The sequence below is a fragment of the Benincasa hispida genome, chromosome 7 (assembly GCF_027475165.1).
Source record: "Benincasa hispida cultivar pf3 chromosome 7, pf3_genome.v1.1, whole genome shotgun sequence".
Lineage (NCBI taxonomy): Eukaryota > Viridiplantae > Streptophyta > Magnoliopsida > Cucurbitales > Cucurbitaceae > Benincasa > Benincasa hispida.
Window position 1 is genome coordinate 48,372,012 of NC_143484.1, and position 25,509 is coordinate 48,397,520.

The 25,509-nt window shown below is 37.9% G+C and overlaps 1 protein-coding gene across 5 annotated transcripts; it reads right to left on the bottom strand.

Moving 5' to 3' along the window:
* Positions 1-947: 947 nt before the first annotated feature.
* Positions 948-22,934, bottom strand: LOC120081239 (SNF2 domain-containing protein / helicase domain-containing protein / F-box family protein). 5 transcript variants are annotated; one of them, XR_016530703.1, is made up of 11 exons: positions 22,154-22,934; positions 18,446-21,043; positions 18,158-18,371; positions 18,024-18,065; positions 17,817-17,921; positions 17,678-17,737; positions 17,459-17,589; positions 5,361-5,456; positions 3,747-3,861; positions 1,791-1,940; positions 948-1,698 (listed from the first exon to the last, which is right to left on the bottom strand). XR_016530703.1 is itself a non-coding variant. In XM_039035947.2 (10 exons), exons 1-10 carry the CDS (start codon positions 22,732-22,734, stop codon positions 1,636-1,638), a joined length of 4,059 nt encoding a protein of 1,352 aa, XP_038891875.1. In that variant the 5' UTR covers positions 22,735-22,933; the 3' UTR covers positions 948-1,635. The 5 variants fall into 5 exon arrangements, 3 of the variants coding, with proteins under 3 accessions (XP_038891875.1, XP_038891874.1, XP_090171744.1); XR_016530702.1 differs by having other exon boundaries at positions 17,817-18,065; positions 22,154-22,933; XM_039035947.2 differs by lacking the exon at positions 5,361-5,456 and having other exon boundaries at positions 22,154-22,933.
* Between the last annotated feature and the right edge of the window lie 2,575 nt (positions 22,935-25,509).

Sequence of the window (25,509 nt, forward strand, 5' to 3'; positions counted from 1 at the left end):
CTTCTATCTGTTTGAAACTTATGTCAAGTATGAGGAAAAGGAGTAATAATATTATGTCTGGAATTAAATGTTTATAATATTCATTGAACTTGTACACAAGTTTGAATCAGGCTTCTCATTTACCTAATAATATAATAATAAATAATAACAGAAGAAGAAGAAAGTAAGAAAGAATCGGACTTCTCATTTTGATGATTAATAATTGTCACTTTCTATTTCTCTTAATCTCACAAAAGAGAAAGGAAAGAAAGTGGAAAGATCTTGATTGATTGGGGAGAATCTGCAAGATATTGGAAAAATTCTCTTCCTTCTTCATATTTGCCTTCTGAAAATAAATTAACTATTTAATCTTGAATCAATAGGGAAGATCAAAAGGGCACTAATGATCAGATCTTTGAATGAAGTTATATAAATTTTCTTCTAAAACATGAGTCACTAAATGCTACACCGCTAAATTTTGCTCAAATGAAGATAAGAATTACCAAAGAGAATATTTAATCCTCTAGTGAAAGTAATACATTGATTCTTATCTACAAGAGAGGAAAGGAAGAAAAGAAAGGAAAGTGGTAATACATTGAGATTTTAGTCAAAATTCCAAAGTTGAGAGTACCTACTGTGATTTTTGTGGTGTGATTTTGACAAAAAAACAAAAAAGTTTTAAAGGAGGGTAGAAAATGAATCTCTCTTCACTCCATCTTATATATATATATTTATTATTCTATCAGAAAGTTAGTAAAAAAAAGCACTACCACTGAGGTTTTCCATTTCTATCCTTTTCCTTTATTACCTAAAGATAATTCATGGCTACTTCTCAATAATATGATGAAATACAGAGATCTTAGCTTTCTTGTAGACAAAATTAGAAAACCCCTCAATCAACCAACCTTTTTTGGATGCTTGCCCTAATTTCAACCTTTTACATACTGAATAAAGCAGAAGAGAAGAAATCAGATAACTCACCATTGATTTCTTTTATAAAGCACAAGAAAGAAGTCAAGTTTCGTCAGGAACAATATAGTTAATTGATCAAATATATCTAACCAGAAATTTGAAATGAAGATTTTTTAAATGGTAAATTTTGTAGACATTATATATACATGGCATCTTTCATTCTTACACCAGCAGTATTACAACCTGCATCAATATTTCAATGGCTTGGCCAACTTATAAGAGCAGAACAAAAAATTATAGCGAGTGTTCAATTGGGATACGTTTCCCTCTCAAAAAATCGTATATGTGAGGAGGTCAAACAAATAAAAGTCTAATTTGAATTCAAACCTGGCCTGCCGTCTGTGCTGCTGGGTCCAGGAACGGAGTCTGGCGAGGGAATCCGAATCACTATACTCGATAGCTCTGTTGTGGCTTTTGTTTGATTCCTTAGATCTCATGAGACCCGCCCACCATTACAAATAAAAAGCTTGCCCTTTTCGCTTGCTATTACGAGTGTTTGCTACTTCTATACACCCCGGATCCGGAGCTCACTCTATATTTCTGCCCATCGGAAACTACTCTACTGAACTATACACATTTTGTAAATCCAAGTTCTTCAAGACCTAAGTAATAACAATATGCTGATTGAATTCTTCAGTCTTCAGCAATAACTTGGAACTCAACAAAATGAAGATACAGCTACTTCTATTTCTTGACTTTATGAATAGCATTTGAGCCACTGAAGACACCGTTGGCCTCCATTTTTCCCTTCAAGTTGTAATACCAATCTTATTATGTCTACACTAACAGCAATAGAATATGTCAGAGACTGCACTATATAATTAAATATTCTCTACAACCTTTTCCAGTATAGGATTTGTCCTGACAAACTTGAGCTGAGAAAGATAATTGCTCCCAGCAAAATCGTGCAATGAACGATGAGCTCGTGGTCCTTCATAATCAGGCTTGCCAAATTCTTCCTTCATCAATCTTTTGCACTCATCAGTATCCTTCGTTTAAAAAGGGAAAAAAACAAGGCATTATGAGAAAATAATAAATAATGAGGATTAAAGCATTAAAAGAAACATACTAAAAAAAAGGCATTAAACGAAACGATGTGGAATGTTTAAGAAAAATCCACCATTTAAGTGTAAGAAAAGCAACCATAGAAAGTGCAAAAGAGAGTAGCCTACAAAAGTACCAAGGATTAGAGAACACAAGATAATGGAATTGGCACAAAATATATACTGGAGGCTGGAACACTTTTTTTTAGTTCAACAAATAAATGATGTCGTAGAACTATGCTTGGACAGTTAGGTTGGCTACTGGAGACTGGAATGTTGCAGTCACAATTTTCACTAATAAAAACCAATGCACTACAACAAATGGAAAAATCAACCGGAGCATCAAATGTTTTCATTTTTCATCAGAAACAAGAAAAATGTAAAGAAGAAACCAGAGACAACCCAAGGGCGGGGGAAGAGAGATCCCCCTCCCACAATGATATAAGAGAACCCCAATCACGAAGGATCTCAAGCACCTAACTTAAAGCAAGTCACTTACTAGTTACTATACAAATAGGAAAAGGATTGAACTTAAGCTGCTTGACAACCACAGCAATACACAGCATCTTAATGATATGATAACCCAGTGATGAAGAATCTCCATCTTAAGCACCAGCAGATGATGAAGTTGATTGAGACATTACAGAAATGTGAAGACTGATGAGAGAAGATTCAAGGTAAACTGAGATACTGGGCGGATGAGGCTTAAGAAAAAACTCTTTACATTTCCAGGGTTTCTATAGCTGACAGCAGGGACAGATTAATAGAAATGAATATGGCTTTGACAGGATAAAGATTCTACAGGATTTTGCTCCAAGCCCTCATCCAGAATTCAGAAGGTGAGTTCCAGACATGTGTTGGCACCTTGTCTTACATGTTCATGGACTCTTCTTTTCATACGGAGGCACTTATTTTTTTCCTTTTGGAAATATGGAAGTCAAATTCCAAAAAATATGTTGAGATTATTTTTATTGATCCCTGGACGAGGTTAGTATTTTGAACATATTCAATAGAAAATTCCTAGATCAGCCTTTTCCAGAACTAGTGTTGTCAATACAAAAATTGTAAAAACCATGACCATCTGCCTTTTTTCCCCTGGACTTCCCAGAAGAAGATTTTTGGGGTTATTCCAGGTCACTAATAGGTGTTACTTGTAGAATCTTTAGGCTCTCTTCATCCAGATGTATCTTAGCACTTATCAATAGAATGGAAAAAGAAACTTCATACAAGGTATTTAGGCGTTTCTTGAATTCTAAAATGTTATCTTTTAGAAGTTCTTTGGTTGGAGCATTTTACAATTATAGAGGCTTTACAATTTTTATTGATTGGAGGGAGAAAACATCTTGTGTTGTCTATTTCTTGTGCATGCACTTTAATAAAAGACTTCTTGTGTGTGAAACAAAACATAACAGATGTGAAAGGTGTGTTTTGCCAAGAATAAGGAACCAAGGTGCTCAAATCTCGATACATTGAAGCTTTGAAATCAAAGACACCTTTAGTAAGTTCTTCAGAAGACATTACTGCAATATAATTACACAAGTAAAAAGGTTCTTATTTTTTCGAAAAGAAATCAACTTTTATCAAGATATATGAAAGTAAAAAAGGAGGGACCTACAAAAATAAACAGCCAAAGTTCAGAAAAAATAGAATGCAAAATTACAAAAACTAGAGCACATAAGGACAGGATGGTTAATACCCAATGCAAGATCACTACCACTACCACTACTAGTATTTCAAGAGCCTATGACGTACCTGTAGAAACTGTACCATTTGCTCTTCAATAGTTTCATGCATTACTAAGGTTTCAACATGAATAGGACGAATAGCACCCATCCGATGAGCACGACTGATCACTTGTTCCTCCATGCTAAAAAAAAGAGAAATAATCGAGCAAATTACTATAGTTGAAAACAATCCTATGCTGAGCAGCTAAAAAAGAATACAGAACGGCCAAAATGGATTAGTTATTAATGCTTTATCTGCTGAGAAATCAGAGCCAAATGTATAGAAACATTGATCTATTACTCAGATTAAAAGTGCAAAAATGCATGATGAACTGGAAAGGTATAGGAAACCAAGATAACATCCTATGAAGGATGAAAATAAATCATGAATTAGCCTGTTCCTCAAGTATCTAGAGATGTTTAACAACAAAACAGCAGGTGTAAGCCCTATTATTCAGAAACCTGGAGTCTGCATCTAACTCGATCAAATCCAGTAAGCTTCTAATGTTTCGAATGAAAGCTAGAATCGATTACAATCTTTTGAAGACTGCAAAATCACTAATTCAAAGGTTTCATGTGCATATTTTGTTACAACTGCTCATGCCAAAGAGGACAAACATTCAGCTCTTTTGCAACTGACAGATTTTTAGAAAACAATTTTGTTGGTGTTAGGCTTTACAGATCCAACTTTCCCACAAAAGTATTGCATCATGTTTTAGTTTTTGGCTTTATACATTTATGACATATGTTTATTAATCTTTTTTCCCTTTTTGGTAGAAAACGAGATTTTCATTCAAGTCAAAAGGGATGGAAATAAGGGTGGGAAATAAGACATAATTCACTCTAGAGCTTTAGGAGCTTCGAACATTAGTCTAATTGACCTGAAAATTTTAATACAAGACAAATTGAAAAGAGGTAAGATTGTATTAATCACAACTCACTACATTAACGCGGGCAAGATTAACTCTTATGTTAAAAGTCATAACTGGCTACATAAAGGGACAATTCATTCAGATTGCTAGGAGAGATTTCTTTCAGGAAGGTCAGGATTCAAAGAAAAGATCTTACTACTTGAATGGTTAACTGTTTTCTTATCGAAAAAAATGGTGGTCAACAATATATTAGTAATAATAAGGCAAAAGCTACATGCCTAATGAATCTGATTCTTCGTGGTACAAACTAATAGTCAGTAGATGAGTTTCGAAAAATCCTTGGTGGTAGCATAACTAACAGCATGAGAAAATCCAATTAACTAATCTAACCCCTATCTTTCAACAAAATTCCGCTTCATGGACTCCACCAATGTTTTCTCTCCTTAACCACTATCTCGTTTAGGAAACAAAGATTCATACATGCTCAAATTAAATGGAGAGAGACACACGTCCATTAATTACTCTCTCTACCAAGTTTGAAAGTTCTTGGTTTTCCCTATATGTGAGATGTATACTTGAAGTGATAACTCCCTTCAGGTGAAAGGTTAGAAGGATGGTCGGGATTCACTCTCAACCAAAAATCAGATCTGCTGCAAGAGTATTTGAGATCGTGCAAACCAAATTGTTTTTCTTTTTTTTAGGAAAGGGAAACAAGTCTCTTTATTGATATACTAAAACGAGACAAAGCTAAAAGTATAAGAGAGATATACCAAGAGTTTAAAATATGAGTCCTATGGATCAGGAGGCGCATCCGGACATCTCAACTAGGTTGACACCTCCTTAGCGCCCTCATCATTTCCTACAACCTAAATTTAAAGGAAAAGAAAACCCTTACAATGAAGCATTAATAGACCAAAATAGACTACATACATGCGAAAATACAAACTAAACCGTAAATATGATTACAAAAACCAGAAATACAGCAAACAAAATACAAAATAAATCTATACATGACTCCATTAATGGTCTGGAAAGATGAATGATCTCCAATTTAAGTAAGAATCCCAAATAAAATAGTCTTCAAATTGTTTTGACAATATGCACCACGAAGAGGCATTCCTTCAGGCAATCTCGAACCGATCCAACCAACAAAGGGACCTATCATGAAACACTCTTTGATTTCTTTCGAACCATATCTCATTCAGCAAAGCGTCAACACCATATTGATCTAAATCAAACTAGAATTTTTATTAAAATGTGATCCCAAAAGGAGCTGCGGTCAGTTTTCTTTAAAATCGTTGCTAAAAGCCCATGATAAGTTGAAAATAGTGAACAATTTCTCCCAACAATTTTGAGTAAGGGCAACTGAAAAACAGATGTTATGCATCTTCTTCATGCTGTTTACAAAACATACAAATGGATGGGGAGAGACGACTAGCAGACCTCTTTTGTTGCATTATTGAGGAAACATTTAGGTGACCATAAAACATTGTCCACACAAAGATGTTTACACACCTAGGGCAGTTTGTCTTCCATAAGGCCTTAATAGATGAAATTGTCCATCGGTGAGGAAGGAGATAAATGGTTTGTTAGAGATTTTACTGAAAAAAACCCATTACCCTCCAATGATCATGATCTTTTATCAAAGTCATCTATCACTCTCCTATTAGAAAGCTGGCCAAGCAAACCCTGAAACTCTACTATTTCCTCCTCCTTGAGTAAACGCGAAAGGTGATTGACCAAGACGCCAAAGAGTTATCCAAGTGGTCCGCTACCGATCCATTCGAAAGTAGAGCTACCCTATAAAGTTTTGGAAAAAGAGTGCAAAGTGGAGTTGAACCTTCCTAAGTATCTTACCAAAAAGCGATTCGTCTACCATTTCTAAGCTTAAAGGTAGCCAAAGTATCCATCTTCAACCACGTTCTCGATATACTAATCCAGGGACTTCTCAAGCTTCTTCCTTCTCTACCCGCCATGTGCCAGTTGTAGGTATTTTTACCGTGAATGTTTCTAACAACCTGATTCCAAAGAGAATCTTCCTCTTCGATATATCTCCAACCCCACTTTGCTAAGAGAGCCAGATTTTCTGCCTTAAAACCCCCCAAACCAAGGCCTCCATCTCATAAAGTTGTTCTCCCTCCTCTAGATAGATTAAATCTCTTCCATTTATCCCATTTATCAAGTTTAGCATGAATTTTATCTATTACTGGTTGTCAAAAAGAAACTTGTTTAGGGTAGCCACCCAATGGTAACCCAAGATAGAGGATAGGTAATGCTCAGCTTTACAATTTAAACTTGCAGCAGCAGATAGCAACTCAGTTTCATCCACATTAACTCCGCACAAGGCTGATTTCTCCCCGTTTACTTTCTGGCCTGAACACCATTCAAACAAATCAATGGTTTGCTTTAGTTTTGCAAGCATATTATTATCAAACTTGCAAAAAATTAATGTATCATCTGAAAATTGAAGTAAGGATACGTGAGTCTTCTCCTTTCCCACCACAAAACCTTCAAACAGTCCACTTTGATGAAGCTTTGCCACTAGAGCTCCCAATACTTCACTAACAAGAAGAAAGAGAAAGGGTGAAACCTCTTGATGCTACGATTCTTTCTCTCGGTCTACCATTAATGAAAACTAAGTATCTAGGACTCTTAATACATCCCAAAATCCATTTGACCCATTTTTATCAAACTTTTTATTCAGCAAAATCTTTTCAAGAAAACTCCAATCAACACGGTCGAATGCTTTCTCAAGGTCTAGTTTCAGAATCCATCCTTTCTTCTTTTTAACTCTGTTGAAATTGGGATTTTGTATTCTAGGGGCATTTTTGTCTTTTTCATTGTACCCTAGGGTTTCCCTTTTTTCTATTTAAGCTGGTGGTCTGTTGTATTTCTTTGTATCAGTTTTCTAATAAGAATTCCCTTATCCCGTGGTTTTCTCCCTAATTAGAGTTTTCCACGTAAAATCTTGGTGTGCTATTTTTCTTTCCCTACTCTATTTTTCATCATGGTATCAGAGCATGGAGACGAAAGTATGGCTAGCATTGAGGAAAATCCAACAGGAGAATCTCAAACCAATAACCCAGATATAACCAGTATTATCCAAAAAGCCATTAACAGGTACTTCCAATCTCTTCTTCCCCACTTTCGTGAAGACCAGCCGCCGTCGCCCTACCCACCGCCGGCCGACTCCTTCGCAGACGAAATGACCAGCCGCCAGACCCAGCAACCAGCGACCATCAACCCAGCAGCTACCCATCTGGTCCGGTCGCACGCAGACGAAGACGACCAGCTCACAGCTACCCATCTGGTTGGTCGCGCACAGACGAAGACGACCAGCGACCGGCCAAACGAAGTCGAAATCTGTCCGACCGCTCACAGACCCTGCCAAATGACGTCGACCAGTCCAGATCGACCGTGCCCAGCAGTTCCCGTCTGTTACTGTTGCTGCCGGTCTTCTCTCAGATCGGCGTCTCATCTCAGCCACTGCCGCACCAAAAGACAGATGGAAGAAGTGTGGGTGTTTTCCAGCCGAGTATGAGCAACCGAATGGGGCAGTTTTCGCCGATCATGGATGAGTTTGGAGGGGGAGATTCTTCATCATACCACCAGGACCAAGGAAATATAATCCAAGATCAAGTTACCCAGTTGCAGTTGCAGATTAAACGACAGAACGAGATGTTTCAGCAGTAGCTTGCTGCTATTGGGGAAGCCCTGAGATCGACATCCAAGATCCAACAGATCTAAACCCATATCCTGATAACTCGGTAACTCCGTTCCCTACTTACCCTTCAAATTTATGTTCTGGAGCTATAGGCAATTCTTCTGACTTTATTATAGGAGAAAAGTTGAATAATGATAATTACTTTTCTTGGTCCCAATCTATTAAAATTGCCCTTGAAGGCCGTCACAAATTTGGATATCTAACAGGTGAAATACCAAAACCAAGAATCGGTGATCCCCAAGAGCAAATGTGGAAAGGAGAGGATTCTTTGTTGAGATCGATTTTGATTGGAAGTATGAAACCTCAGGTTGGAAAACCTTTATTGTATGCAGCTATAGCCCGTGATATTTGGGAGGCAGCCCAAAAACTCTACTCCAAGAGACTGAAAGCCTCTCGTTTATATACTCTACGTAAGCAGGTCCATGAATGCAAACAGGGAACAATGGACGTTACTACTTACTTTAACAAGTTGTCTCTCTTGTGGCAAGAGATGGATTTGTGTCGTGAAATGATTTGGAACTATCCTTGTGGAGGAGTGTTACATTATTAGTCTGAAGAAACGGATCGCGTGTATGACTTTCTTGCAGGACTCAACTCTAAATTTGATACAGTGCGAAGTCATATATTGGGGACCAGACCAATACCATTCCTAATGGAAGTCTGTTCTGAAGTTCGCCTGGAGGAAGATAGGTCGAGGGCCATGAACAGTACACCTGTAACACCAACAGATTCCGCTGCTTTCAAAACATCAGGCCCTGTCCAAGATAAACAGAACAGTAAGCCGCCCCCTGTGTGTGAACATTGCAAAAAACCCTAGCACACGAAAGATCAGTGCTAGAAACTTCATGGCCGACTGCCAAATGGTAAGAAACGACAGCCAAGTCGGGCTCTTGTAGGTGAATCTGTTATTGGAGATACTCAGACTCAGAATCAAGAAACCACTCAAAGCACTACTACTACAGTGGATGTAAGTGCAATTGCCCATTCAAGTACTTTCCACTCCTTTGGCCTTGTGAGTATAACTGGTAATAAACCGTGGATATTAGACTCAGGAGCCACAGATCACTTAACTGGCTCCTCTGATCAATTTTTGTCTTATCAACCTGGTGCTGGAAATGAAAGAATCAGAATTACAGATGGATCCTTTGCCCCCGTTGCTGGAAAAGGACGGGTGTCACCCTTTGCCGGCTTAATCCTCCAAGATGTGTTGCATGTGCCAAAAGTGTCTTACAATCTATTATCTATTAGTAAACTTACAAGCGATTTGAAGTGTCGTGTTATCTTCTCACCTGATGATGTTGTTTTTCAGGATCTGAGCTCGGGGATGACGATTGGCACTACCCGGCATGACAAGGGACTCTATTTCCTCACTGAAGAAGCTTCCTTTAGGATATATGATAGGACTAGTTTTTTTTCTTCCCATTTTTCTGTTTCTGAAACTGATTATATGTTATGGCATTATCGCCTAGGCCATCCTAATTTCCAGTATATGAATTATTTGTTTCCTCATCTTTTCGCAATGTTAATATTTCTAAATTGAAATGTGATGTGTATGTCCAAGCCAAACAGCCTCGTGTTTCTTTCTCTTCTCAGCCTTATAAGCCCTCTAAACCGTTTACCCTGTTCCATAGGGATGTCTGGGGTCCATCACCAGTCACTACCATAACTGGGAACCGTTGGTTTGTAACCTTTATTAACGATCATACTCGACTAACATGGGTTTTCCTTCTAACAGATAAATCAGAAGTTACTTCAGTTTTCCAACAATTTTACAATTCTATAAAAACCCAGTTCAATGTCAAAATCGCTATTCTCCGGAGTGATAATGGTCGAGAGTACCTTAGTAACGCCTTACGTGAATTCCTAGTCTCCAAAGGTGTTGTCTATCAGAGTTCCTGTGCGTACACTCCTCAACAAAATGGAGTGGCCGAACGGAAAAATCGTCACCTTGTTGAAGTTGCCCGATCACTTATGTTGTCAACTTCCAATCCTTCTTATTTGTGGGGTGATGCTATCTTGACAGTAGCCCAGCTAATAAACCGCATGTCATCCCGGGTCCTAAAATTCCAAACTCCCTTAGATTTCTTCAAAGAGTCTTACCCAAACTCTAGACTTCTTTTTGATGTACCCCTTCGTGTCTTTGGCTATGTGGTATTCGACCATACACACAGACCTAACCGTACCAAGTTTACCCCTCGGACACAAAAATGCGTTTTTGTAGGGTACCCTCTACATCAGCGTGGGTACAAGTGTTATCATCCTCCTTCAAGAAAATACTGTCTCTATGAATGTGACATTCTTTGAAGATCATCCATTCTTTCCCAATGGTTCTCTTCAAGGGGAGCATTCCAGTGAAGAAACCAATTTGGGTCCCAACCTTTCTGCCTTACCTGAACCTGAACCTATCCTTGATGTCAATATCAGTACCAATGCACCTATCCTCCCAACCAAACAAGTCCCTTGGATCAAATACTATAGGAAGAATCTCATGAAGAAAATAGCGCCGCCTGTTATCTCTCCGACTCCAGTTCATAAGTCTGAACAGAGATCAGTTCCAGGTACTAGTAGTCCTATCCCTGATCATAATAATAAATGTGATAAAACTAATGCTTGTGTTGAAAATATTGAGAGCAAAAGCAAGAAAGATAATGACAGCAAAGATGTGATTGAGGTCGATGATGGTGCAAAGACAGATGATTATGTGACTCTTGAGAACATGGTAGAACCTGGAAAAGAAGCATCTCTTATTCCCGCTGAAAAAATTGTTGAGAGTGGGAAAATAACAGAACCGGAGGGTGAGTACAGTATGTCAGAAGAAAGTAAAGACAGAGATGAACCCCTTGCTCTTCCGATTGCCCTAAGGAAAGGTACTAGATCATGTACTAAATATCCGTTGCAGAGTTACTTGTCCTATAGTAATTTGTCTCCTGAGTTCAAGGCCCTCACTACAAATCTAGACACAGTGGTGATACCAAACAGTATACACACAGCGTTGGAAAGTCCTGAATGGAAAGCTGCGGTTATGAAAGAAATGAGAGCTTTCGAGAAAAATCATACGTGGGATCAAGTCAATCTTCCAAGTGTTCATAAAGCAGTTGGATGTAAATAGGTGTTCACAATAAAGTATTGACAGATACAAAGCCAGATTAGTTGTCAGGGGTTTTACTTAGACTTTTGGGGTTGATTATTCCTAGACTTTTTCGCCCGTTGCAAAGCTAAACACAATTCGGGTCCTCCTTTCTGTTGCAGTTAATAAGGATTGGCCCCTTCACCAGCTTGATGTGAAGAATGTCTTTCTTAACGAAGAACTGGAGGAAGAAGTCTATATGAGCCCTCCCCCAGGATTCGAGAAACAGTTTAATCACCGAATTTGCAGATTAAGAAAGTCCTTATATGGGCTAAATCAGTCACCAAGGGCTTGGTTTGGCAGATTTACTATGTTTGTAAAGTTGCAAGGATATAAACAGGGTCATTCTGATCATACTCTGTTTACTAAAAGGTCAGTATTCGGGAAAATTGCAGTTTTGATTGTTTATGTTGATGACATTGTTATTTCAGGCAATGATACCTCAGAGATTGATCGATTGAAGGCAAAGATGGCTAAGGAATTCGAAATCAAAGACCTTGGAAAACTAAGATATTTCCTTGGAATGGAAGTAGCTCGATCGAAAGAAGGAATTTCAGTTTCCCAACGGAAGTATACTCTGGACTTGCTTAAGGAAACAGGTATGACGGGTTGCAAACCGGTTGATACCCCTATAGAAGCAAATGCAAAGTTAAGTAATATGAGTAAAGGTGTTCCAGTGAGCAAAGAAAGATATTAGAGACTTGTTGGGAAATTAATATATCTCTCTCATACTAGACCTGACATCTCTTATGTAGTAAGTATGGTAAGTCAGTTCATGCAGTCTCCATATGAAAACACATAAGGGCAGTAGAGCGCATCTTGAGATATCTGAAAACCTCTCTAGGGAAAGGCTTGATGTTCAGGAAAGCTGAAAGGCGATGCATCGAAGTTTACACCGATGCTAATTGGGCAGGATCTGTAGTAGACAAAAAATCAACATCAGGGTATTGTACCTTTGTGTGGGGCAACCTTGTTATATGGAGAAGCAAAAAGCAAGGTGTCGTTGCCAGAAGTAGTGCCGAGGCAGAATACAGGGCCATGAGTCTGGGAATCTATGAAGAGATTTGGTTTGAAAAAGTTTTGAAAGACCTTGATCAAGAACATACCGGTCCAATGAAACTCTACTATGATAATAAAGCAGCCATAAGCATAGCAAATAACCCTGTTCAACATGACAGAACAAACCATGTGGAGATTGATCGGCATTTTATCAAGGAAAGACTTGATAGTGGCAACATTTGTGTTCCTTATATTCCTTCCAATCAATAGATTGCAGATGTCCTAACAAAGGGACTACCCAGACAGTTGTTTAATGTATGTGTGAGCAAGTTGGGTCTTATTGACATCTACGCCCCAACTTGAGGGGGAGTGTTGAAATTAGGGTTTTGCACTCTAGAGCCATTTTTGTCTTTTTCATTATACCCTAGGGTTTCCCTATTCTCTATTTAAGTTGGTGGTCTGTTGTATTTCTTTGTATCAGTTTTCTAATAAGAATTCCCTTATCATGTGGTTTTTCTCCCTAATTAGGGTTTTCCACGTAAAATCTTGGTGTGCTATTTTTCTTTCCCTACTCTATTTTTCATCAAACTCAATATTCCTCCACCACCTCATTAGCTATCAAAATTGGATCCAAAATTTGTCTTCCTTCTGTGAAGGCACTTTGAGTAAGAGCAATAATAGAAGGCATAACTTTTTCCAACCTTTCAGCAAGAACCTTAACAATAACTTTGTAAGCTAAAGTAGCGAGACTAATTGGCCGGAAGTCCTTAACAGCAGTAGCATTCTCTTTCTTTTGAATTAAACAAATAAATTTTCCTGAATGCATGCATTTAGCTTGCCATTCTTGTAAAAATCTTCAAATAAAGACTGGAAATTCAACTGTGAAGCTGTCCGGACCAGGAGCTTTACTCTTACCAAGTGCCTTAACTGTTGACTTCAATTCTGACTCTGAAAATCTGCCTGTAAGAACAGAATTCTGGATTGAATTTATGCCAATCAAAGTTCAACGGCATGAATCTAACTCCGGGAACTTTAGAGTATAATTGCTCATAAAATCCCAAGATTAGACTTTCAATCTCTCGAAAAGATTTGGTTGGTTCCCCTTGGTCGTTTACCAATTCAGTTGTTAAATTTCTTCTCTTTTTGGCTGCTAAAAATCGATTAAAGAAACTTGTATTTTCATCTCCCAACCTTATCCAATTCAACTTGCTCTTTTGCAATAAATTTAGCTCCTCTATCCTGTATATTGACATCAATTCTGCCTTCAAAGATGTTCTAATATCAAATTCCAGATCTGAAAAGTTGACTGTTTCAGCCAAAGCATCCCATTTTTCAATTTCTTTTAGTAATTCCTCTTCCTTTCTTTTTTGTAATTCCTGATAATCAGTAAACCATGCTTTGACTGTGCTTTTCACCTTCTCATCTTAGTACTAAGAGCAAAACCAGCTCATCCAGCCGATCTACTACTGTTCCAAGTCTTTTCAATGATTTTGGAACATTCTTTATTTTGCAGCCAGCTATTGCAAAATCAAAAAGGAGAAGGGCCCCCAGTTAAAAGATCCAGCTTCAAGTAACAAAAGGGAAATGATCTGAAAATAATCGAGCTTGTTGGCTGACTCTAGTATTTTCAAACTCATCATCCCAAACTTTAGTAACAAAAAACCGGTCGATTAGTGACCTTGAAGTAGAACTGCCTTCTCGGGACCAAGTGTAGCTGCCACTGGAAAGAAGAATTTCCAAAAGATTAGCTTCATCAATGAAATTATTAAACTTCCTCATACCTTTGGTGACTCTATCAAACGGAAATTGCTCATGAGCCCATTTATTGATGTTGAAATCTCCTCTAGTACACCGTGCTTATGAACAAGCTGAGAGGGAAAGCAATTCGGGCCATACAAATTTCTCTCCTTGTAATCATTTGGACCATACATGTTTGTAACCCAACACGTCTTCTTACACACTATAATGCATTTAACTAAAAGTGAATATCCTCCTTTGAGAGATTTGGCAATCGAGAGCTTACTCTTGTCCCATAATGTCAACATTCCTCCTGACTTACCAAATGATTCCACAAATTCCCAACCTATGTCTTTAGAGCTCCATATAGATTTGATGAACCCAATATCGAAGTTTTCTTTCTTTGACTCTTGTATCAACACTAAGTCCAAATCATGTTTTTTCAAAAATCTCTTGAGTGCCAATCTCTTATTGACATCCTTCAAACCTCTTGTATTCCACGAAACAATTTTCATCTTGAAATTACCAATTATAGAACCCATAATTTAACTAAGGAAGATCAACCCAAAATTACTCCCCAATCATCAATTATTGATTTCAAATGATCTGGGATATCCACTAATTGGAGTGGTGGAAGGTTAACTTCAAACTTCTCTTTATCAGCTGGATCTTCCTCAAACTGGAACAGGGCATTAAGATCTGAAGTTGATATCTCCTTCCTCTTTCGAGTCACTTGCCCATCCTCTTGTTCATAAGGCTCAACTTCTTCGCTACTAACGCTGAATGGGGAGTCGGCTTCTGTTTCTTCTTCTTCTTTAAAGCTTGGGAAGGAGAAATAATTGAGTACCTCTCAAAAAATTAACCGTAGAATTAAGGGGGGAGAAGACTGAATGATTAAAGTGTTTTGTTTGAGAGTTTAAAGACACTGACCAACTTGAGTTAGATATGGCTTGAGCTTGAGCACAACAGACTTCTAACAAATCGAGGTTGCTTTCAGTATTTTTCTTCTTGTTGCCTAATCTTTTCTTTGAGCTCAACTTAGACCTCTTAGTTCTTGCAAAATGTTTGGGGAACAACTTGAAAAGATGTGGGAGTTTTCTTGTTTTTAATGTGCTTTTGGCCGTTGCAACACTGGAATTTTCAATTACAGGGGGTATCAAGAAAGTCGATTTGGAAGATGAGGAGCCATTAATACTCTGTTTTGATGACGTATTACTAGAATGTGAACCATTGACAGAGGGAGGGACATCTAGACTTGAAGAAATAGAGAACTCTAACCTGTTATTGTTGAGACTTGGAGTGACCATCGAGGACCCTGTGACCATTGGAGTTCCATCGAAGGCATTTCCCCCGACTTTGGCTGGGAATCATTTAAAACTTCTTTACTAAAAATATTAATTGTTGCATCCTTGGTGGGACCCAAGGAAGGAGTGTCCGTTATTTTCTCCTTCCTCATTAAAAGTGACTCTTCAACTTCCTTTGCCGTGTTCACACCAACCAGGTTTAACTTTTGAACTTCTTCTGCTTTGGATTGGGTTGTCCAAGGGGAAGTAGATGGATCTTTGGCCAAATTCCGTTGAATATCTTTCGTCAAAGTTGCAAATGGATTTCTTGAAATCCCCTGTTTTGAATATTCTGCTGATAAGAACAACCATTCTGGATTCAATACATTAATATCAATCTCTTCATCCTTAAAGACTATTGATTCTGATTAAATCAATCGGATTGGAGAAGTTTTTGACAAAAAGGTCTCCTTGAACAATTTTTGGCTTTTCAAGTATTTCAATATCCCCAAAGTTTAAAAAGAAGGTTCACCGATTTTCATCTGTGATTTCTATCATCGCGGGCATGAAACCACATAAGTTGTTTATTACCTTAATCTTATCTTCCGAACAACTTAACATATTTAAGGTCTGAATTGAGATACATTCAAGACCACCAAAGTAGGCATCAATTGCTTCAAAAGATTTTCTACACTAGTAGTCCAATGGGAAGTTCGTTATTGAAATCCAACCGCCAAATCCTTCCATAACTTCCGGTCTGCTGTGTTTGAATCTATTCCATTTTTCAAAACGAATGTGATATGGCCCAACCAACTGCCATTTCCCCGGAACTTCAATCAATTCTTCCAGATTTCCTTGACTAATACTTATCAGTGCTTTATCTGTAAAAGGCGGGTTGATGACAACTTTAGATTGGAAGTAGTCCTCCAACAACTTTGATATATCCTTCCACTCAATGAACGCAAATAATCTGGATATTATCCATAAATTACTGAAATCTTCTTTATACACTTCGTTACATTTGCAAACTCAGAAGGAAGAGGTGCTCTTTTTTGGTGATACAAAAATAGAGGACTGTAACTCCTTGCTCTTACAAGAAATAATTTGATTTTGGGTGATCTCCTTTTCTGTTCTTGCTTCCTCCAGACTTGTATTATTAAACTTCGGATCCTTTTTGTTTGTCAAACATCTACAAAGCTTGCTTTCTGGATCTTTGATGAGGGAGAATGAATGTGGGCTACTTGCATCTGGCAGCTGCTTGATGGATAATGAATTTCATCTATGGGAACCAGGGAGGTCAGGGGTCTATTAATACAAAGCTAACCATTTCTTTGAAATCTTGCCAGCCAGATTTGCCATCTCCATACAGGATGTGGATGTTCTTTCTCCCTCCTATTGATGGCCATACCGCACACTCCACAAACCATTTATTTTTGTCACGGAACTTTGAGAGGCAAATAACACTTCGGTCCACCCTTTCCTTAAGTAAAAAGAATTCAAAGGTCGAATCGTGCAATAGCCTTTTCAAGCTTGTGTCAAGCCATTGTACCATACTTATTGAGAAGAAAACTTTCTGGCCTCTTTTCAAATCTTCCACAAAGAAACCATTGCCTTCTTGCCACATACAGAAAAAGTGATAAAAAATACAACTACTTTTCACCTCCATAATTTCGGGAAATAAAAGGAAGAAAGAAAGGAAGATGGGGACTAATTGGCCCGGTGGCGGTGACAGCAAGGTACGCAGTGACGGTGACGTGCGCCGTTGTCGTCTGGGTAGCGGTGCTCAGGCTGTACGGCGGTGACGGTGACGTGCACCGGTGTCGTCTGGGTAGCGGCGCTCAAGCTGTACGGCAGTGGCGGTGGCGGTGACGTGTGCCAGTGTCGTCTAGGTAGTGGCGCTCCCAAGCATGCAAGCCAAATTGTTTTTTATTGTATAGTCCTGTAGGAAGGTTTAAATCATCCATCAAACAACTCAAACATATAATGTTTTTGTAATACCTTCTGTCCCAGATTGGCTCCATCAGAAATACGTAAGTTACAAAGCTCAAATCAAGACCCAATGCTGCACTTCCATCCATCAAAAGCACCATGCAGCTTGCATCATGCTGAAACATGGTCAACGACTTCATCTGCACAGATGAAACAGAATCATTGCACACCAGCACCATGCCTAGGTATCTATACACATTCTGGACATGATAGAAATAAATGCCACACCTTATTACTAGCATGCATCGGACTATACATGCCAGCAAATCTGATGCCTGCAATGGTTAACTGGCCAAGGAGAAATGGTGTTAAGAACAGATGATGGTAGAAAATTCCTGAAATTTAGGGACAAAGACAGAACAGTTACCTGTTGTTCAATGACATGAATATGCTCAAGAAATTGAGAGAAAATAAGAACTTTATCCCTGATTATTCCATGATCTGAAGTGATAGGCCTTGAGTGGTCAACTTCCTGCAGTAGTGCATCAGATTTAGACAATAAAGGGGAAGGGACCAAAGCAGCTTCATCATTTGCTTCACTTAAAGCTTTTAATCTCTGAATGAGATATGTAACTTTACTGCTAGATGTTGATTGCCAATCAGGATCCCAGTTATCCTGTAAATATCACACACCATGATCAGTTGATCCTATGTTGATAAAGTTAGAAACCAAAATTTTCAAGTAACTATCTCTCGTAGTCACCCTACTTGCTTATATGACGGCTGCAACTCAATAAGGTCTTTGGGGACAGGCCACTTTGGGTTGGGATTTTCTGGCCGTGCTAAGGTTTCAGGAGTCTGCATCACATATAATTTACCACAGCCAGGAAATGTGCACCCTTCACTGTCCAGAGCAACACAATCAAGGCACAGAAGATGCCTACATGGTGCAATCACAGGTAAACGACACCACTCCCCACACCTATACAAGCATTCTTTGATTAGTAAAAATAAAACAATGTGAAAGAGTCAGCATGAATTAAAGTGAAAAAATACCTAGAACAGCTCCCACCATAAAGGAGATTATATTTTATAAAAGAATACTCCTGTGACATAGGATCCAGACCATCATCAACAAGAATATCCATGGTTTCCTGAATATCTTCACCAGCTTCTGCAACTTTAATATGTCCTGCCACACAGCAAGACAGTCTGATGTTCTTGATTGTTGTGCTTCGAAATTTCCATTGCTTCGGATTCAGTAAACTTTCAACATGAGAAGGATCATTCCAGTCAGCCATTAATATATTACGCCGTACTGTGACTACAAGTTCATTGTAACTTCGAGCATGCTCTTCTGTAAAATTTAGGTATTTTACTTTCTTGACGCAAGGTGGGATTGTTAACAAGTCTGTCTTTCTTGCACTAATCATACACCTACGAAGTAAGTTCAACAAAAGTAACCTTCCTTCCTCCATCTCTGCCTCAAAAGGTCTGAGAATACCAGCCTCCCATGACTTATGATTCTGACCATAGGCTTCTTCATGAAGAAACCGAAGTAATGGTTGAAGATGTGAAAGCTGACTATTAGGTGTGTTAGGAGTTGGAGTTCCGGTTAGTATCCAGCGATTTGAAGATACCAATGAAACAGCCATTTGCAACTTGTTTGTCAAGTTAAGACTAGAGCCAAGGGTGTGCCCTTCATCTAAAATGACCCTATGCCAATGCACTTGCATTAATATACTTCTCTTCCGTGGCCCCCATTCTGCACTTAACCGACTAAATGTGGTAATGATAACATCATAATCCCATGCTAGACAATGTGCAGAAGGTTTTCTATGATCAGTCCATACATAAACCAGTAACTGACCGGGTCTGACATGTTTTTGAATTTGAGTCTTCCAGTGATCAACTAGATTTGATGGAACGACAATCAAGGTTGCTCTTGATAAATATAACCGGACCAAATCTATAGGCTCGCTCAGTGCAATTCTCAAAGCAGCAACATCAAATGCCAAGTTGTGAAGATTCTGCGGGTAGTACCATCTCATAGTGCCTTTTACCATTTTTCGTACTAAACCAAATGCTTCAAATATTTGATGAAAACCACGGACATTACCACCAGGAACCACATAAGATGTTAATATAGGACTTCTTAAACCAGTTCTTTCCATTTCTGAAACTTTTTCAGGCGCAAGACTAGATAGCCAAGTCAAGGCTCTTTTTGTTCCAGAATTTATCAATGCACGGTTTTCCTTGAGCACACTGGTGAAGAACGAAATATTTTTCTCCTCTCCTCCAGAAGTTTCTTTGGTGTAGAATCCTAGAATATTAGTAATTGGACGGCACTTATCATAAGATTCTTCTGGAACACTGCAACTTTGGTAAAAAGGATTAGTGTTCATACTACAAAACCAAGCTGCACTAGAATCAGCTATAGAAGTTTCTGCAAGCTTCCGCCACTTGTGACAAGCATCACACTGAACCCATGTGTCATTATATTCTAATTTATCTGCATTGGTTGTCCAGGGTATCTCATAGTTGTTTGTGAATCCATTAGATACACCAACTTTCTTTGCCCCAGCAGGAAACTTCCTTGTCCGTGTTCTAGTTGACTTTTTACCATCATTCAGTTCTTTGGAAAGGCTAGATGCTCCTTCATACGCGAGAAGAAGATTTCTCTTGACACTACTACTCAAGCTCCTGGTGCATCGAACCACATGAACTGCTTTTGCATAGTCTGCAGATGATGGAGACCTCAGCTCATTGACAGCACATGAATCATTAGTTACTGTATGTCTATCATCCAAAGTTGTCACCCTTGCCCTTTTAGGTGTATGATATGTTAAGTCCTCCAATCCTTTGAGAGAATTCCAAGCCACAGCTTCCTTCACCAAGAAATGGTTGGTGCTAGTATTACTATTACTGCTAACCTCATAGTAACCACATTTACGATTGCCATTATGTGTGCACCAAACAATCTGTACTCCAGGTGGTGGCTCTGCTAATGTTCCTTGAGTCTTTAAGATAAGGGACAGTGCAGTTATTGTCTTTCCTAAGCCAGGTTCATCACAAAAAAGCCCCCCACGAAAATCAGTGATAGCTGGGGCCCCCCCAGTGACTATTTCACCAGTAACAGTATTTACGTGAAATGAAAAGCCATCTTCTGTTGAAAAAGGTGCATATAAAGGATGGTAGAATACTTCAGCATTGCGCTCACGATGTAACATCCATTCGACAGCTGCCTGTTGATGAGGATACAATTTGAGTTTCATGCATGGCATGATTGATGCAGCTAAGGATCTCAAATGGCGGCAAGTTGAAGCAACCCTAACAAGATCCAAGGGGCGAAGAGCTTTCAGTATATTAAATAGAATGTCATCTGATATGTCCCATATGCCCGATTGAAAGTAATCATCCTCTGGTTGCATTCTCGTATGTTCACGTTCACTTGAGTTAAGAATACTTGGCAAGCTTCTAAATATTTCATGAAGTTCAAAGAGCCTTCTATTTGGAGAACCTCCGGAACTATTGTGCAATTTGCAACTGTGGACATGACATTCTGCGAGATTCCACACACTCTTCCTAAACATATGTGCAGCTTGAGAGTGGTCTTTTCCAACAAGTATAGAGTTTCTCTCTTGCCATTCACAACTGAAAATATATAACATATTAAACTTACAACATTTGTATGAAACAAAAATCCATTAAAAGAAAGGCTATGAAAAGAAATAGGAGTGAAGGTCCTACTTAACAGAGGAAAAAAATAAACAAATAAGAACGAATAGACAGCTATAGATAACAACTCATACCAATCTTGATTATTGAAACAAAAAGAGGGAGATTTAAAAACAAATAAAAATAATAATAATAATTTTTTTTATTAAAAAAAAAAAAGAGAGAGAGAGAGAGAGACTACTTGGCCTCTAAAAGAAATAAGGTGCCACAACAATTATTAAAAGTAAATAAGGGAACAAAACATCAAGAACTTTCGAATTTGTCATCAAAGAGATCCTTTCATTTCTTCCCTTTCAATAACTCAATCACTAGGGCAATATCTACACTTAGCTCCGTTAAAATTCAAGAATTTTTCACAACAATACCACTCTCTTTTAAGTGCCTTTCTAGCGTGTAATGGAGGTCTGGTTTCTCTATGACTATATCATGCAAAGGCTACTAAGAATATTATCAGAGAGCGGAATAAATTGTTACTTCGGATCTCCATAGAAAGGAGCCGATGATAAAGAAGATTAATTTGTGCAAAATTTTGAAGAAGAAAATTGTTTATGTCCAAATAAGAATCGTGAAACTGAAGTTGAAGGAGATGAAAGCTTGAGATAACCAATAAGATGCAAAAATCCAGGTTTAGGTAGTTTAATAAAGGAATGGAAACTCTACTTTTTTTCACCTATATGAACTGGTGTCTACAAATTGTATGGAGGGATGATATGGGTTTATGGTCGGAGTTACAACTTATATCAGATCTCTAAAGATCTTCAAGCAACTATGTAAAGTATAAAGGTTCCTTGATTTGTAGATAAAAAAAATGCCATTCATGTAGATAGATAGTTTGAACATACTGTAGTTCTTTGGTAGGGCAAAAGACAATTTTTTTGCGCGTCAATCTGATTATTCAAAAAATAAACGAGTAGCTAGCCACTCCAATTCCTCATTAATAATGCAGAGGAAAGTCACTCAAAAGTACAAACTCGAATTCCAACCCAACCGGGATAAAAAACGAAGCAAATTAAAGCAGTCCATCACCTCAAATGCTTAAAGAGCGCACCAGCAACCGTCTTGGATCTAGGAAACTGCCAACCGGACCACAATTCAACGGGAAGGTGAACATCAACCAACAACACAGCTCTGGCGTCCTCATCAACGCCAATGTCAACAAAAATTACCTGCGCATCAATCTTCAAGCACTTGTGTACTACCAGAGCGTGAATTTGGTACACAACGCTCATGCTGCCATGAACCAGCCCCATCCTATTCGTCCTCTTCTTCCTGGAGCTCCTACTTCCCCTCGCAGAAACCTGGCGCTTCGGAGTTAAATCACCAATCTCCACCGCACCAATGCCCTCTCCGCCTACCGTCCCCCTACATTGCTCGGAATCTTGAGGTAAAACGCGGGGATTGGAGACCGATTTGGGGTTTGGTTCAATCGGAGAAAGCATGACACCGTTTTCGGAAGTAAAAGAAACATCAGAACCCTCAGCGGAGACATAACAACGCGTACCTGGACGTAGAACATTCAGAAGTTCGGATTGCGGCGAAGGAACGGCAAGAACCACACACAAGAAGCCACAGAGCTTGTAGTCGGAGAAGTCGTCGCCGTTATCCATTGGAGAAGCTCGGATTGAGAAGTGATTGAGGATATTGGATGAATGAGAATTGAGAAATTTGACGCTTGTTGATTGCTGTAACGAGTAGACTAGGGGCGTACATTGTTCGAAGCGAAGACCGCCATGGGAATAGCAGCAAGATTGGTCATCTGTCGGTTTTTTCTTTTTCCTTTTCTAATTTTCACTGGTTATGAATGTGGGCCCGGTCTGGAAACTATCAGCGGACAAATATATAATATTCTTTTTATGTTGAAAAACTGTTTAATTACATTTTTTTTCTCTCAATATAATAATGAAACTTCTTTTCTTTTTTTCTATTCATGCAACTATGATTTTTCTACTTTACCTTAACTTTTGAAGTTTTATTTTTATTTTTATGTTTAATCTTTCAATTTTAAAAAACATCTAGTTTTTCAAATATTCATTTCAATTTTATACAGGATGTATTTTTTAAAAATTAAATATTTTTCAACCTTAGTAAATCTACTCTATATAAATTTGAATTGTAATAGAACTCTACCTTCTTAATTTTATGTCTAATAACCAAAGTAAGCTTAATTAAACGATAATTGAATTTGTCGTTTTCTCTAAAAGTTAAAGGTTGAATCTTCCATCATCGCAGTTATTATATTAAAAAAATCATCCAACACATTTTAGAAAATATCCAAAGTTGGTAGACTTTATAATTTTGAATTGAAAGTTTAAAGATGAACTAATTACAAATATCAAAGTTCATCGACTATATTTATATTTTTTTTAAAAAAAAAATGGAAAAAGGAAAAACTAAGGCAGATGGCATAGTCTTTTTTAGTACACCTCTATTTAATTGTTGATTTTTTCACATAGTTATATATGGATACTTTTACTATAGTTTGTAATTTTGACACAAAGTATTATTAATGTTTAGCCAATTTTTAGGACTAAATTTATGTTTTTTTTTAAACAAATGGATAAAATTGAAACCAGACTAGTTTTATCATCGACCTATTTTGTAATGTAATCCAAACAAAATGGTCTTTCTTTGCTTATTATCTTCTTAGTCTTATTTCATCTTTTTCTTAGTCGGCCATTGTTCATAGCAGATCGTCGTTGCCTCTCACCAGGAAAATTCTATCGTCACCATTGTGATTCACTTCTACGGGTTCTTTGTTGTTGTTGCTTTTGCTTCTTTTTCATCATGCAATTCTATGTTCAAAGTTGTCTTCATCAATTCATCCATCTGAGTCATTTACCTCGTTTTTATTCTATTATGTTTTCTCTCGTTTTCATTCTTCTTCTCTCAACGTCCATTTCATTAACGGAGAATCTCCGATTACATGGAGAATGAAGAAGGGAGAGGATTGTTTCTCCATTTACTATTCGGGGTTGGGGATCAGGATTATATTCCCCATCGCTGTCTCCAACCCCATCTCGCCCCGACCAAATATTATTTATATACATATATATTTAATTATTTATATTAATATTAATATATAGAATATATTAATTTTTATATATAAATATATATATTACCTTTAAACCCTAAAATCTTCACCTTCAGTCCCTGATTCCCAAGCCCAGTGCTTGCCTGTTGCCTCCCAACGCCCCTTCTGTCTTTCGCGTTTCACCGGCAATCTCTCTCACTTTTTCTCACTCATCACCTATAATCTCTCTGCATCTCTTCTTTCTTCAAGTTTTGACATAATTTTGGTGGATTGATTGTGTTTATTCAAGCATTTAATGTGTTTTGATGGATGAATATGATGTACTGTGAGAAATTGCAACTGGGTATATGAGTTGTGAAGTTTTGATATATTAAGGCAAAACAAAATAATGAGTTGTATTCTGAGGTTTTCAACTCATAAGTTTTGGTATATGAGTTGTACTGTTTTTCTTTCTCTTTTGCCGATGTGGAAGTGGAATCTATATTAGCATCAGGGGGCTATTGGCATTTGAACTCCTTTGATCTTACAACTGTTAAGGCTGCTTTAAGGAGTTAGAGCATAACAATGTAGATTGTTTTTGGCTTCATTACGAACTTATGCTTGATGTTCATTGACAAGTGATAATAAGAATTTATTTCGTTTCGTTGATACAGTGACAAAGAATCTCATGTTTAATATAAACTGTTATAGAATTGGAATAGAATTGTAATATAGATGGACTGAAATATAATTTAATTTAGTTTCACAAAAGAAAAAAAATAATAAGAAAATTGTATTCAAATTCAATATGAAGTTTTGGTATATTCAACCATTTAGTTATTTTTGTAATAATTATAAGAAATTGCAACTGGGTAGTGCATCTTCAACTTTTGGCTGAAGTATTTTTTTGGTATATGAGTTGTGAAGCACGGAGGACGGAACCAATCTAACTCAGGGTTTAAATCAAATTTTTAGATACTAGGGAAGAAATTGTTTAAAAACGATGATTTAAATTAAATGAAAAATTGGTATAAAAAAATCAAATGGGTTGTTTAGGGCCCCAACATGAAATGGTATATCTTACCTCCTATATCATTACCATTTTGGAGACTCATCATCTCATCTCAGTGTTTGAACATATTTGATCATACTCGATCGTTCATATTCGATTAGAACATTCTATATCATCTTAGCGTCCCAAACAACCCCAAAATAGAGAATTTTTTCTATGGGAATCCCCGCCCCCGTCTCCGATGGAAAATGGAATAGGGGGACGGGGATAGGGATGGGGAAGGCTTCCTTGTCCACACCCTGTTCCGTGGACATCTCTACCGACCTTGTTCTTTGGGATTCAACTTGTAAAAGACGAGGC

Excerpts from the sequence above, each read along its gene's own strand:
- LOC120081239 (XM_039035946.2), bottom strand. The coding sequence starts at position 22,734 with ATGGATAACGGCGACGACTTCTCCGACTACAAGCTCTGTGGCTTCTTG. Across the intron at positions 18,066-18,157 it reads TGCAGCCGTCATATAAGCAA|GATAACTGGGATCCTGATTG; the intron begins GTAGGGTGACTA and ends TGATATTTACAG. Across the intron at positions 3,862-17,458 it reads GAGCCAATCTGGGACAGAAG|CATGGAGGAACAAGTGATCA; the intron begins GTATTACAAAAA and ends TCTTTTTTTTAG.